General features: G+C 33.6%; 1 protein-coding gene across 1 annotated transcript in view; it reads left to right on the top strand.

Moving 5' to 3' along the window:
- Positions 1 to 16393, top strand: part of Cyp305a1 (Cytochrome P450 305a1) — a 71841-nt gene that overhangs the window by 46028 nt on the left and 9420 nt on the right. Inside the window, exons 3-4 of the mRNA XM_088237733.1 lie at positions 11592 to 11807; positions 15932 to 16119. Coding sequence (XP_088093859.1) covers positions 11592 to 11807; positions 15932 to 16119 — 404 coding nt within the window. The remainder of the gene's footprint in view (positions 1 to 11591; positions 11808 to 15931; positions 16120 to 16393) is intronic.

Below are 16393 nucleotides of genomic sequence, written 5' to 3'. Positions count from 1 at the left end.
AAAATAGATTTTTATAGCATTTTTTTATTTATTTATTTAATGGCTAAACGAACTATCCAGTATACCGCTAGGCTGACTAATCTCCACCCGATTTTCTTTTGCTTTTTTTAACCTTAGACCAGAAACAACATAAATAACACGAAAATAAGAATAATACACGAGATATTGGCACATCACTGCCTATAACGAATAATAATATTAATAATAGTAAATAAGTATCCACCCACTCTAATTTGAGCGTGCCGTGTGGATTTGAACGATACTTGTGAAATGGGCCTTTGCTATGCATGAGGTCTCAAGGTCGAAATAAAACAGTTAAAAGGTTTATTTTTATTCTTAGAGGTGGAGGTCAGTGCAATTAAAGCTCCTGACGTCACTGCAACCTGCGAAGATCTATTATGACGGGGACCCGTAAATAATTCTCGCCCTACAAACCCAAGTCTATAAAGAGCTTGGCTGGGGAAAGCGAGAGTTTACATTTTGCTAAATTTCTCCTCAAGCCTAGATCCGTAAAGTATCAGGCTATTAAGTAAGGGGCGAGCTCTTTAACATCCTCAGGTTTAACCAGTGGTCCCCTGAGGATGAAGCTCCTTTTATGATGTAAAGCATCACCAATAATATCATCACCAATATTGACGTTTGTAAGGGAGTGGTAATTTTACACAACCATGCGGGTGAAAGCTCTACGCAAAACTGTTCCCCGGGTGTAAATTTTTGGAACTAATTGCTTCCAAACGGCCAAAACTACTTTAAACGACCAAATAAGTACCAACATTGACAGTGATAAGTCACATCAAATGCATTCTCATTAAGAGATATATGAGTTATTTTGCACTAGGACAAATTTGTACCGTCAGGGAGCAAATAACCTAAGTTGCCTTTTACGCGGGCTCTCGCCGTGTCGCTGCGCCACGCCACGCCGTCCTGAAAGGCCGTCGTTGAGGATCTTTCAGACTTATTTGGCGGCACGCGGGAGAAAGCAAAAGTGCTGGCTGGCGATAGGGTCTTCTGGAAGCATCTGGTGATGCCTACATGCTCCACTTAGAAAAAGAAAAAAAGGAAATTTCCTTATGATTTTGTTCATATGCAGGTTGTTCATATTGTTCATAGTTACTGGATTGGATCTGAAGCACAAGACATATCATCTTGTTAGCAAGCATCCGATCGTGTACAATGCAGTGCTCTGAGAACTAATAAGTGCGATCATGGATAAGAAGAAAAAAAGTAAAAGCTCCATTAGTGACGTTATCAGCAGGTTTTATTCTACAGAGGTAGACACTTTGATGAATTAATTAACATAACTATTCATAAATATTACAATATTATTTAAAAAAAACGTAAGTACCCGCTAAGACATAACATGCAAAAAATATCAATATAGGGAGAAAGAAAAGAGTAAATATATAAACGAGTATGTATGATTGACCTCATATTATAATTATTAATCCTATCTACGTCATATACTGTTTTTTTAAACATAAATCAATTTCTCGTATTCATTTGTTTCGTCATTGTGCAAAAAAAGTCAATAAAAACATAATGGCCAGTCATCTACATGAATCAAAAAAGTTAACATCAAATTGCTTAAAAACATGAACAGAATTAAAAAAATAATCTTTCAGCTAATTTTGAATGTTTTTACTTGCAGTGTTACTTCACGATTCCCTGTTTTGGCAGGCAGGTGGGCAGATATATATTTTTTTTGAATTTTGCTATTCTTATAACAAAATAAAGGTGTTAAATGGAGTCAAAATTACGTGTAAAAAAAAACATTTGTATTCTGTCTCCAAATTGGCTTTGAAATTCGAAAAAAAATATTTTAGACTATTTTTTAGTTAGTAGTCATGTTTCTGTAAGAAAAGATATTGTCTTTTACTTTACTTTTACTACGAACATTTTACTTCGCCAGAGAGCCTGGAGCCTATGGAAACGCCTGAAAAGCTCCAATAACGCGGGTCTCCAAGCCACTGCAGGTTGGATCCATTCACCCTTGTTCGAGCGATGGCGGGATATGTTGAGACCACTATAATTGCTTCAAATATAAAATCTATAAGATAATCTTGTTTTGTATGGTAGAATTGGCTCTGCACCATTTGAATGGAGAAAAAATACATATATATGGTCCTTCACTTAAAGATCACCAAAATACGTATTTGCTTCGAGAGAATAAGAGTTGTTGTAAGGGGTCGGAAACACCATACATTTTGCATTGCATTTTCATTTTGCATAGAAGATAAAACATATCATTTACTGTCGACAAAATTCTGTAAAATCGCACCCTAAGATAAGGAAGAAAAATCTAGGAGTGTTCAGTCGCGGGAATAAAGTGTTAATTTGTATTTTGTCGTATAAAAGTAGATAAATGAACAAATTCTCGTATTTCTGACGTTGCAAACTGCCCGTGTGAGAGTAAGTAGAACATTTTAATTGATCGGCGAACATAAAAAAACGATAAAAACATAAGTGTACCCATAACTGCAATATCAAATGTTTCCAAAAAGTAACCCTACTTATTTTTTCTTTTTAACTTATTTATTAAAATTTTAATGGAATAACTTGCTAAAATTCTATTATAGAGGCTTGTTAGCAGGTAAGAGAGAAATAATATGGAAGGATGTCATGAATAATACAACAACTAGACCAAATTACTAAAAATCTTTTGTTGGATTTTATCTTTGCAAATCGCGGGAATTGATAAAAAAAAGCAACCGATATGGAATTTTTCAATTTCTTCAACGTTGATTATATCTGTTTTAATTATTTCCAATATCACGACCATCTCCAAAACTGCAAAACTAAATTGTAAGTACTGGCCTGACACTAACATAGATTAAAACATTAAACACAATTTACAATTGGTTTGGAATGTTCGAAAGGGCAGCAGCAACAGCTATTGCTTCAGCAGTTCTGCACAATATCAAGTCTGACGTTTCTATTTTATTACAGACTCTAATCACCAATCTCGACTGAAGATTTAGACAACGAAAACCCAGACAAGTTATGTTGTTTTTCTATGTTCCAACTTGGTTTTGCAATATAGTATCATCCTACTTAAAATATGGTTACGGACATCCGCGGCAGTTAATTTTATTGTCAATATAAACACTTATCAATGAGAAACCAGATTAACCTCAGAGTAATAATTATCTAGAGAAGCCTTTACGCCCTATTTTATAGAACAAAAGCATTCCAAATTTTTCTTTAGTTTTAGTTTAACAAAAAACGTGTGATAGACGGTTTCGGTTAGCGCTTGTAATTATCAACGAAAGTATCTACGGCTCGTTGCTTTATTGTAATATGTAGCTAACTTTGTGGTCAATAATCAAAAAATAGTTTTTCTTCGTATAGGCGACTCTGTTGGGTTATTACTCTTTAAGTAATAACCCAACAGAGTTAAATTAAGTTTTCTGCATCAAAAATATAATGGGTTTACAATTTTTTTTTTTGAACATGTTCAATTATCGGTTACTGACGAAGATACTCTAAATGTTCATGCAAGTATACTCATTTTCGTACATAATTATCGGTTTTTCTTTGTAGACAGTCGAAGATAAACCTGTTAACTTCCCATTGTAATCGGAGACCTGGTAAAATAAGCTGCACGCCAAACTCCGCAACCTCGCACAATGCGGAAAGACATATTGTTTTTTCAGGTTTACTAAAATTTTGTAAACTGAGAGCTAAATATAATTTAACTATTTATTATCCAATAATAATTGTCGTTTGTAACACATGAAGGTGAAAGTAAAGTTCCTATTTTTCGTTCGCCCTGTTACCCTCTCATATTATAAATATTCAAGCAGTGAATAATAACTGTGAAGAATATCACTGAAGTCCTGATAACATTAGTTTCCAAAAAAGCAATGAAAAAAATATTTTTAAGCTAAAATCTTCATTGTTATGCCACAGTTAAAACTATTTATTTGGTAGTTAGTTATAAAATATCAGTTTATTTATTTATTTGACACTTTATATATCTATATACAATAAATATACATATAAGGGCGGGCATATTGCCTTAAGGCAATTTCTTCCTACCTACCCAAACCGTTCAGTTTGAGAAAATTATAAATACATGGACATATTGAATCTTACGATTTTATACAAAAATTAAAAGCAAAGATTAACAAAAATAAGTATATATATTTTAAAAAAACACTATACTATGAAGAGAGGAGAGGGGATGGGAAGGAAAGAAGAAGTATAAAGGAACAATTTAAATATTTAGATAGTGACATTTCAATCTTGACTTAAATGTAAATAAAAAAGGGGCGTCTCTAACATTACTGGGTAGATTATTCCAGAATCGAGCGGCTACTACTGTCAAAGAGGAGGCAAGAAAATTAGAGCGATGACAGGGTATTAAAAGGGTTCTCTCGTTACTATAACGAAGAGATAGTCCGTGTTGTGAAAGAGGTTGGATAAGCTCTCTCAGATAAACAGGCGAAGTGGGATTATTTAAAATATTGTGAAGAAGTGATAGAATGTGAATGTAGTTTACGTATTTTACTGTGTTTAATATTATTACCTTACCTTTAACTGATATTTAAATTTATGAATTGGAAATTTTAATCAAGTGACACGTCTATGCAAAGAGATAAAGAATGAATCATTTTCCATTTTTTTTTTAAAATTCAATGTCAATTCGGAAACAGAAGAAGTTGTCTAATATTCATGAAACTTTTATGCAGTTAAAATATGTAATTAAGCAACCTTTTTTCGATATTACAATTTGAAAAAACAACCAAAAAAATCCATACATTGGTGGCCTACCTTAATACGCAACAAGCAATACGCATTCTACGCAAAATCCTTGGAAAAACTAATTGTGCGTCCGCTGATTCAGAAACAGAAAACGAAAACGAACGAATGTTTAATTTTTAAAAATTGATAATTATTTCTATAATTTGTCATATTATATTAACATATTACAACAGAGATGAAGAACATTTAAAAGAAGGCAATACAGAAGTCCAGGCATCCACAGGGCCTATGACCTGTCAATGGCTGGTTTAAGTGGCCACTTTACACACTGTGTAACATTCACCATTCTGCCTATATTATATGTTTGAGATGTGTACAAGAGTGGCTTTTTCTGGTTTTACATAGTACTTGTACATATGTGTTTGCAGAATATGAGCAAAATAGGATATGAATTTGTATGTGTTCTATTATTTGACACTCGAACAAAAGTTTTAACTACTTTGTGTTTTACATAATGCTTCCCGAGTAATTAGAAGAATGTCACAGAATATTCGTCAAACACCAATTAATAGCGATAGGGGATATGAACGAATTCGCGGTACGAAGGTACGACATGCTAAAGGGTCTATATCGAAATCAGATTAGATTTGATACAACATTCGATATTTTCCGAGTCAAAATCGGATTAGATTTGAATTCTGATTTGTTATCTTACCAGATTTCCGATCCGAATTGTACAGATATTATTCACTGGATCGCGTTAGGCTCATTCCATACGTATCATCCCAATCTACCCGACACACAGTGTATTGCCTGGAACAAGCTTGGAGGACCAAATTATTTTTGTCTATTTTATTTGTAATAATACGAGTAATACGAGTATGATATAAATTAAATTTTAAATTAGTAAGTCGTCAAAAAGGTTGTGTAAGGTTCAGGTCATATAAATTATAAGAGAGATTTGAATGTTTTTTTTTTTAATAGTAATAAAATTAAACTTTACAAATACACAAATAACATGAACAAATATAAGTACAGGTATGCTATTTAAATTATAAATCTCAAAATATTACAATATTAATAAATTTCATTCGGGCTTAACACTAAATTTACAAAATGCACATTATTGAAATAAAAAAATCTATAATTTTAAATCGCTCAAAAAAAAAACAATTTTCATTCAATTTTTGATTAAAAATACATAAGCGCTGAAAACAAATGCAGTTTAAACAGTCTACTCTGAAGATGGCTCCTGCAATGGTAGCCGAAATGTCGGAACAAACCCAACACACAAGGTTTTACCAAAAATGAAACATATTGATAAGAGTGACCGTGAAAACCTTCGCTCATATCATTCAAATATGTTTTTTATTTCTTCCATTCTTATTTTCTACAGATTGATTTCGATTGCTCTTTTTATTAATTGTTCTTTTATAACACAATATTTAAATACTGAAACCGAAACATATTTATATAGTTTAAAAGTCACTTCAAAACGCCCAAAAATTATGCATTTTTATTGTTTAAACTTTACGCGTTTAAAAAAAAATAATTTAAGATACTTTTACAATGTTTGTATTCTTTTTTTATACAGAATAATGTTCACTCATTGGGGTGTCCCGTGCCGAGGGAAACATTTTACAATATGTAAACATGCCTTAAATTAGTTATGTAACTAAATCAATCATAAAACAACATAACCAATTTATTACCTGTAGACCAAATTGCATAAACAGTACACAAATTTTTACCTATTTGGCTTGATCCACTCATCGATCCGAGCGCAACCCACCTCCACTATCCATTTCTTATTAGCAATTTTATATTGTGAGTACTTATTTATTGTACAATAACAACAACAAACTATCACGCCGTTTCCCCGTAGGGGTAGGCAGAGAGGATAGAACGCCATATCACTCTATCTTGGCATACAGACCTCGCTCCCTCAACATTCATACATCTTCTCATGCACGCACACCAGTTTTTAATTGTCCTTATGGGTAATAGAAGTAGATTGTACACTTTAACCGAGTAGTAGGCCAATCGTTTTTGACCGAAAGTTGTGTTAATTTTTAATTATTATTGCAGCATCAGGGTAGAGTATCCAGTAACTATTATATTTGTGGAAAGAGTTATAGAAGATAGAGAATAATGCTTGTGTGCGTATAGTAACAGAGCTTTTACATAAAGTTGTTTTACAGGTGTTACATTAAGATTTACGAATATACCTAGGGAGCTAGTTCTGATTGGGACTCTTAAGATAATTTTTATCAAGCTTTTTGTGTAATTATTATTTGTTTAATCAATGTGTCATTTGCAAATCCCCATCCAATTATTCCATATTCCAAAACTGATTTGACTAATTGCGTAATATATTTTTACAATTTCAAAACGCGCGATATTACGTATTTTTTGGAATAAAAAAAACTCCCCAAAAATAGACGTAAATAATTGCTAGAAAATAGGGATTAGGTTGAGGTAAAGCGTGGTTCCTTTAATTTTGGACCGCGACTCTTCCATACGGATCACAACTTCAATCTAATTGAGTGTATTGGAAAAACATTTTTTTTTGCACCACAACAGGCCAGGAGGCAAAGCTACAGTGGTGAATTACAGCACAGTACCTAGGTCATACAATAAGAAATGAAAAAATAAGGCTAAGGATATCATGGATCGGGCAGCAAAATTAAATTAGCAGTGGGCAGGACATTTGGCGAGGCAAAATGATAGCAGGTGGACAGCCAAAATAATAAAGTGGAGATCATGGGCAAACAAAATAAGTATTGGAAGGCCACAGAAGGGATGGGTCGATGACATCGCCTCTATTTCCAGTAAAATATGGATGATGAAAGCGGTTGATAGGAAGGAATGGAGACGTTTGGAATAGGCCTTTATCCAGCAATGGAGAGAATAAGGCTGAAGAAGAAGAAGATGACACCCAGGCTTAAGAAAAATCACATTTATTTTTGTGTTCTCACCGGGAATCGAATCCGAACCTTACGTGTGTGAGTCGAGTGTCTTAACCACCACACCACGGAGGCCGCCAAATTTGTTTATATTCACTTATTTAACGATCAAAATAAAACCAGATTAACCGTATTGCTGTGATATTTTTATCCATATCTGGTTTTTATTACTTTTCTGAAATATAGTAAATACTGGGATTACATTGGCCTACTTAATTTTAACAGCTTGATGACCTCTTGACCAAGAATACTACGCACAATATTAATGTCACATTTATAAAATAGAACTCCCCGTTTGACCAGATCTAGGTTTATCTAGTTTATAGAAATTAATTTATGTTTTGAAATCATTCGTTTCCGATAAAAAATAAGAGAAATGTTATTTAAATGTAATTTAAAACAAAACTGATTCAAATTGAAATATAGTACTGAAATATTTTTTTGATTAGAAACAAAATATTTAAAATTATTCAAGGTAGCATGCTATAAATTATTCAAGGTTGCTTGCTATATGAAATACAAACTTCTTTAAAAAAAAAATGATTTGAAACAAAAATAATCAAATTATTCAATCAATATTACTTCCCATTATGCATAAACATGTTCGTACATAAATATCGATTTTACTTTATACTGTATCGATATGAACCGATGAAGAAAGCTTTTGTAATCGTGGCCCAAGGCTTTTATTTTCAATGGTGTAGCGCGCGTAGGGAGCGCGTATTTAGTACGTAAAACTCACTAAAAAGCGTTCTCTTCGCGCGCTATGCCGTTCAGTATATCACCCCTGAATTTTAATTTTCTAACCCATTTCTTCTGCGTCCATAACTGGTTATGATTTCGTTCTCTAATAAAATATATTATTACTTATATACCTATTATTATTTTCTCGTTTACTTAGTAAAACATTGTAATATAAGTATATATTTTATACGATTAGGTAGACATAACCCTATCATAATTCTAGATTACGCTGATGTTTCCATGACTAATTTAAGCTGTGAGCAACTCGATAAACTTAAACGACTTCAGAATACATGCATAAGGTACATTTTTGGTCTAAGGAAATATGACCACATTTCTGATTTTCGTAGACAACTGAAATGGCTCAAAATTATACAGCAGAGAGACTATCACTCCCTCTTACTTCTGTTCAATGTACTTCATAGTCCTAACGCTCCCATATGAAAATTTTCAACACTTATCAGTTCATGGTTTATCTCTTCGCTTTAATTCACAAAGCACTCTCTTAGTCCTCTTTCTTCTCTAACTCATATAGTGTCCATGCGGCTTGACTGTGGAATCATCTCCCATCCACCATCAAAGACGTTGCCACAGTATCTCTGTTTAAATCACGTCTGAAGAAACATCATTCTCTTCTTTAATCACTCGATCACTCCTCCTTTCCTCATTCCTCTTTTTTCCCTTTTCCCACGAGTAATAGTATTGCTTTAAGGTGATTTACAAACAAATACGTTTATTTCTATTTTTTCATATCTTTATTTTCTATTGAATATGTTTTGCAACATGAATTATAAAACTATTATTTTGTTGCTTGGTTGGAAGAAATTGCCATTTGGCAATAAGTCCGCCAATGTACAAATAACATTATGTACAAAAAGTTAAATATATAAAAAATTTAAAAAACCACATAGTATAGAATAGTCATTTTTTTTGTTATTATTCAATTACTTATGCCAAATTACCATGGCAAGTTACACAATTGAATAGCACGTTCAAATGGTAAAATTTTATCATCTAATGAGTGTTTGTTAGTGCAAACGTTGCGCGCATTGCGCCCTTTTTAAGGTAGACGTAATGGCCTTTCACAGTCAACTCTTCAACGTTTGGTGGCCAAATTTGAGACGACCGGTTTGGTAATCAATCAACCAACACCCGTACTTTCAAGAAACGCAAGATCAGCCGCGAACATCGTCGCTGTCTGTGAATGTGTACAGCAGAACCCAAGGCAGTCGATTCCTCGCCGTGCGTCGTGCATCGGCCTTTCGCAGACTTCAACTTAGGGAATATTGCGTCGGGACTAAGGATAACACCCATACAAGATCCAAATGACCCAGGAGCTCAAAGTCCATGACTATAGACAACGCCGTTTGTTCGCTGACTGGGCTTTGAATCGTTTGTAAGGCGACCCCAATGTTTGCCGAAAAATTATTTTTAGCGACGAGGCGCATTTTTGGATAAATGGCTGTGTTAACAAGCAAAATAGTTGTATATGGGATGACACCAACCCACGCGAGGCTTACCAGGTGATAATGCATCCTCAAAAAGTTACCGTTTGGTGTGGATTTTGGGCCGGCGCTGGCGGCGTCATTGGTCCGTACTTTTTCAAAAACGACGTTGGTGAGGCGGTCACCGTCAACGATGATAACCAATTTCTTATGGCTCAAATTGAACCATATGGATCTAGACGACATGTGGTTCCAGCAGGACGGCACTACGTGCCACACAGCGGACGTCACGATTGACATTCTGCATGAACAATTCGAGGGTAAGGTTATCTCTCGCAGGGGTGATCTGAATTGGCCACCAAGGTCATGCGATTTAACCTCGCTAGACTTTTTCTTGTAGAGTTTCTTGAAGTCACAGGTCTATGCAAATAAACCACAATCGGCCGATGTCCTATGGGTGAATATAACACATGCCATTACTTAAACTCAGCCGGATCTACGCAGAAGAGTCATTAAAAATTGGACCACTCGGATCCGTGCCACCGTAAGAAGCCGAAGCGGGCATTTAAACGATGTCATATTTCACACTTAATGGCACATGTGGGCCTTTTAAATAAAAAAAAATATTTTGTTCATACCTCACACACAACTTGTTTTATTTCATTTCAACATCTACCCGCCGTTATTAAAAAACCGTTTGTATAAGACCTAAGCGAATTTATTTATACTTTTATCATGTTTGTGTTATTTTTTTAAACAGAGTAATGTTTCATCACTTGGGTGTCCCATGCCGAGGGAAACATTTTACAATAAGTGAAACATGCCCTAAAATAGTTATTTAACATAGTTAATATAATTAGAAAATTAAAACGTAATTAATCTTATTATATATATTTTTAAATTTGGATAATTATAGCACCGTTATTAACCCAATTATCATCTTTAACATAATAAGCTCATCAGTTGAAGAAACATTTTCAGAAGAAACTGAACATAAATAACATAAACTATGTTGCAAAGACAAACAAGGGCAATTAAATAATGCTATCAATATATTCAATAACACGACCAACATATTAGAATTCAAGGGTGACCCGTGCCATTTATCTTCATCGTACACTGCGTTTATATTTATGAAAATCCGGAACATCTATCCCAAAGGATTCCAAGCTGTGAGACAAATTGACTAATCTACACATTCTGGAAATTGGGGCATGAAAACAAACGTTGCTTTTAGATTGATAAAGATTTGATAAATAGCAGATTACTTCTGGTGATACGGTTGGAACATGAAAACGAATTGCTTAATCTTAATATCTTGTCTTCCAAACCTCGATATTTTTACGAAAAAGGTACCAAATTATATTTTTTAAAGAAATATCAGCGTTTTTACAATTTATACAAATATTTCAGTTTTGGTGGCCATTTTCAACGAGTTGTACATAACTCACTACTAGAAAATGGAAATCAAGTTGGGGTAGCGTGGGGTTTGAACCTCGGGCCTCTGGCCCGTGAGTCCGCAACACTAGCCACGGGACCACAACCCGATTTCTTTTTAATTTTTCAAAAAAATTAGTTTATCACGCGCATGTCAAAATAGTGTTTCGGTATATTTTTATGTTGACATAAGCAGTAAAAGTTCAAAGAAATATCATGTAAAATGTACATTAGATCGCACAAATAATTATTGTACATCTTTCGTTATTTTTGAAGATTTTTTTCTGTATTTCAGGTATTACTGGCGTGGATGGACCTCTGTGGCAGGAACACAGACAGTTCGCCATGCGGCATTTGCGGAATGTCGGCTTCGGGAAACCCATTATGGAAGAGTACATTATCGAAGAACTGCACCAACTCGTAAAGACTTGCTCAGAGTCCGGAAACAACGTGTACCTAAACTCCATGTTGGCTCCCCACGTCATCAACGTACTCTGGATGTTCACAGCCGGTAGGTTTATTTGAAAAATATCAGGGGTGATATTCTAAACGCTTTCGTGGCAACAACACCTTTATCTCGCGTATTTTGTAGGTAAATAAAATATTTTCTGCGGCTGCGAGAGCGGTTTAGAATAGCACCGCAGGCGTAAAAAATGCAATGAAAAACTTATTGATGTATTAATACATAGACGCCTCCTATAAAGTAAAATTATTTTCAAATGTAGTGACACGAAAACGATCCCCTAGTTACTGAGTTTGTTTATTTATACCAGGGCCGCATTAAACGATCATGCATATGCTACCGAAAAAATTGGAGTATACTTATTTTTGGTACATAAAGATGTTTGTGTTTTAACGTTAACAATCAACATTCGTTTTTGGTGGATCCCAATCAGACAATTTCCTTGAATACTTTGTAATTTTGACCCATTCATTTCTTTTCACTAGATTTTGGAGATTGAAAAAATAATTATTAAATTAGATTTTTTCTATTTTGAAAACGTATTTCTATCAGTGCAGCCCTGTTAGTAAGAAGAGATTAACAATTTTTCCCCTAGGCGTAGTTTGACGTTGACAAAAAATAATATTTAAATTTGAATATTAATTGTTTTAAGCTTTGTTAATCACCCATAAACAAATGTTTACTAATGAAAACACAATCCTTTTTACAATGTTTATCCGAAAGGTTTTTTCACACTTTCGTGACATAAGTGGGTATTTTTGTTTCGATTCAAATCGTAACGCTTAGCTGGCGGTCGAAGAACAACTTAATACGCTTTGGGCATGACTGAGCGTTTGATACTCAGGGCATGTCTAAGTATGAATATGTCAATGCGTTGAATACATATATATGTATATATTGAATATTTGAGGGCTCTTTAATGAAATTAATGCGATAAATAATTAGAAATAACATAGAGAAAGTAGATTCTTTAGGCATTAGGGGTTTGCATCCGTCTGCATCTGAGGTACAAATATTTATTGTGGTATTGGTATCACTTTTACTCAAAGAATGATTTTTCGCACGGTTAGGCTAAATATTTTTTGTATTAAAATCCTGCAAATTTATAAAGAATTTACTTTCCCAATCCTGTGTGTAAGCGTCGATTTCAGGATTACAAAAAATACAACTTCATAATTTGAATAAATAAGAGAGATAATCAAGTCTTGTATTCTATGTAGACTTGTGTTACACCACAGGCACACAAGAGTTAAATTAATTTTGCATAAAAAATAATAAGTATGGTTAAAAAAAAGGAAAGTGTACACTGAACTTGGGGTATTTATAGGTCCCTTCTAATTTAAATTCCTCTAAAGCTAATATTGCCACAGCCGCCAAAAGTTTGTCGGGATCGCACGGTGGTCCCGCCGTAGGTCACAGCCTTCCAATATTCATGTCCAAATTATGATGTGCCACTGCAGGTAATTAGTGACTAAAAGCCAAATTAACTGAAAGTATAAAAACAACCTAAGATTTCTAAAGGGTTCATTTGTATTTCAGTATCGAAAGTGAGTTCATCCAAGGAAATGTAATCAGTGCGCTTATTAGTCACTGTGTTAACTGTTCTATATTTCTCAATCGTTTTTTTGTGAGGGAAATTCAAGTTGAGGGTATGTTTAATTATTTTTATATACTTTGAAGCGTAAGTGAATAGTAGTTTTCGAATAGTGTCCCTGCTACGTAATTCACAAATTTTGTTAAAAATAAAAAAAATATTTTTGTTTCCATAAACTTTTAACTATTTTGCCCCGCTATGCCCCCAACTTTATTTACTACATAATGTTCACAAGAATATTTTATTTACGATATATACATTTTTATCTGCACAACTCTGCTCCGGGGTTTAGTATAAGACATGCACTCTGTACATTGCACACGCATAGACTTTTTTGTACATTTTTTTTTCAGGATCTCTTTATAAGTGTTTATTTACGCAAATGCATTTGTTTGACATTTAGCTAGCTTAAAATGGAAGTATTATGGAAAAAAACGCCATACTTTACATGTGTTTGCCAAACCCGATGTCAAAAATATCGACAAAAATAACTTGAAAAATCGTATTGATTACATATACATAAAAAATCCAAGTATTGGATGCAATGTGCCCGTTTAAAACCAAAAATGGTCGGTAAATATTCTGATTGGTTAAATGTGACAGAAAAATGCGACCTTTTGTGATCCACGCAACGAACAAAAGGAGTCAAGGAGCAGCTACAAGAGACGCCGTTTTCAAATGATCGACACAGGAAGAATTTCGCGGACTGTAGCTAACGATCAAAACGTAGAAAGTACTCCGATCAATCTAATACATCTTTTTCACAAGTCAGTACTGACAAAGTAGTATCTCTCTTGTAGAATCAAAGTAAATAAACATCAGTATTTATTAATAAAATAATTTGTGCATTTCAAAATAGCTGCTATACTCTTCCATCTTACCAGAATGTATTAAATAAAAAAAGCGGTGCTATCAATCGGAGAAAATAATCACAGAATCGTCTGCCGAAATGGAATTACAATATTTGTTAGATCACACCACAAACCGTAAACTTGAATCTCAAAAGGAAGTTTTAAAAAGTATTAAGTGCTCTGACTTGTTATATAATTATGGCCTTAATAAGAATGTGATAGACAAGTGTTGCCATTTGCTGCAATGTTTGTAATCAGGATATAATATAAATAAAGTTAAGTATAGGGATTACACGTTACAAACTGCTCAACAACTAGTTCAGGAATATCCATGGTACTACTTGCCATCTTCTGTCCATAAAATACATATTCATAGGTCTGAGGTGATTGAGCATGCATTATTGTCTAGTGGAGAGTTATTTGAGGAAGCAGCGGAATCAGGCAACAAAAATACAAAGCTTTATTGGCGCAATAACACACGAAAAATGTCACGAACTTTATCTAATACCGATATCTTACATAAACTTCTTCTTACTTCAGATCACTTTATTTCAAGCCTTAGGTATTTGCCTCGTAACAAGAAGTCTACATTGTCAAAAGAGGTATTAGAATTGTAGTGTTTTTTTTTTTAAGTGCAACTAATAGTTTTTAATAAGTTTTTTTGAAAATATAGATTTTTGTAAATATTAAGTTCTGAAATTTTTATTTATGTAAAGTGACAACACCCACATTAGATTTTTGATAAACCGTTACTTTTTTGTACGTTTAGTTTTATATTTGTACTCTTTAACTATGTATTTTTGTGTCAAAATGTAATTTTTGTGTACCTACTTAATAAACCGATATAAATAAATTATAAAGTTTTGATATGTTTATACTAAGCATCATTGTTTTACATTTTTTTCCTATTTTATTTAACTAATAAACTATATATTTCAATAAAAATGAGTTGTTTTTTTCTGAAATAAGTCATTCTTATGAAAAAGTATTTTTTTAAATACGGTATCATATGCTTTGAATGTTTATTACAAAAGCAAAAGGCTATGACCGCGGGCTATGACTCCTCTATGGACGCGGGACCACCGTAGATCGTAGAAAAACGACGGATGTGCGAAAAATGTGACATTGACTTTCTTTTATATTTGATCTTCAAAAAGTTATAAAACGACTTTTTTCCAGGTTTAAAACAAATTAAATATAGGTTTGTAACTATCTAAAGTATCCAATAATATACTTTTGAAATTATCAAGTTGTGACATAAAGTGTCAAAAAAATCATTAAAACATTTTAATGCAAAATTTGAATAAAATCACGCGCGTCGTCATCATGATTAGTTGTTTTAAAATATTTTTTTGGATGTCTCTTCCTAAAAAAAGACGGATTTTGAAATTTTTGTATGGTAACAACCAGTGACAGGTGAGAGGTATCACTATTACTAATGTTACCAACTGCCCTGTTTATATGGAGCGTTCTGTTTACAGAACGCCCCGTTTTTTAACCATCATATTGGTAGTGTCCTGTATTTTACAAAGAAGAATACGGACTATATTATAAACGCTGTGTCCTGTATTTTAAGTTTAAACCCTGTGATTTTATATCCCATGTACTGTGAAATGAGGAGCATAGAGGGTTGGTAACCTTTACTATCTCAGCGGCACTGAAAAAAAACTGAATATATAAATGATTTTTTAAAATTGTTTTTGTAATCACACACTTCTGTTTTCCAGGGAAAAGGATTGATAAAGACGATGCTCGCTTGCCGAAACTCTTGACTTTGTTGAGTGAGAGGTCTCGCGCCTTCGACATGGCTGGTGGTCTCCTCAACCAATTCCCTTTCCTGAGATTCATCGCCCCCGAGAAAACTGGTTTTAGTCTTCTCACACGCCTCAACAAACAACTTCATGACTTTTTCTTGGTAAACATCCCCTTTAAAATTTAAACAATGGTGATGCTAAATTCAAAGAAGGGAGACAATTGATTATCTCTTTCGTAGTTTGCAGGACGTTCTGTTTTTCAGTCATAATAAGAAGTATACGGAACTATATATGGTAAAATAAACTCAAGTTCCCGTATTTTTACCCCAAAATCTGTAATTTTAGATAATTTAGGAATACACCCTATCTAGGACAAAAAATATCCTGAATAATCAAGCGTAAGAGTACATTTCAATCAAAAATGCAACTGATTTA

The sequence above is a fragment of the Micrasema longulum genome, unplaced genomic scaffold (assembly GCF_059751315.1).
Source record: "Micrasema longulum isolate JH-2025_06_02 unplaced genomic scaffold, ASM5975131v1 h1tg000107l, whole genome shotgun sequence".
Classification (NCBI taxonomy): Eukaryota; Metazoa; Arthropoda; class Insecta; order Trichoptera; family Brachycentridae; genus Micrasema; species Micrasema longulum.
Note: the sequence above shows the minus strand (reverse complement) of the source record. Positions and strands in the feature narration are given on the sequence as shown.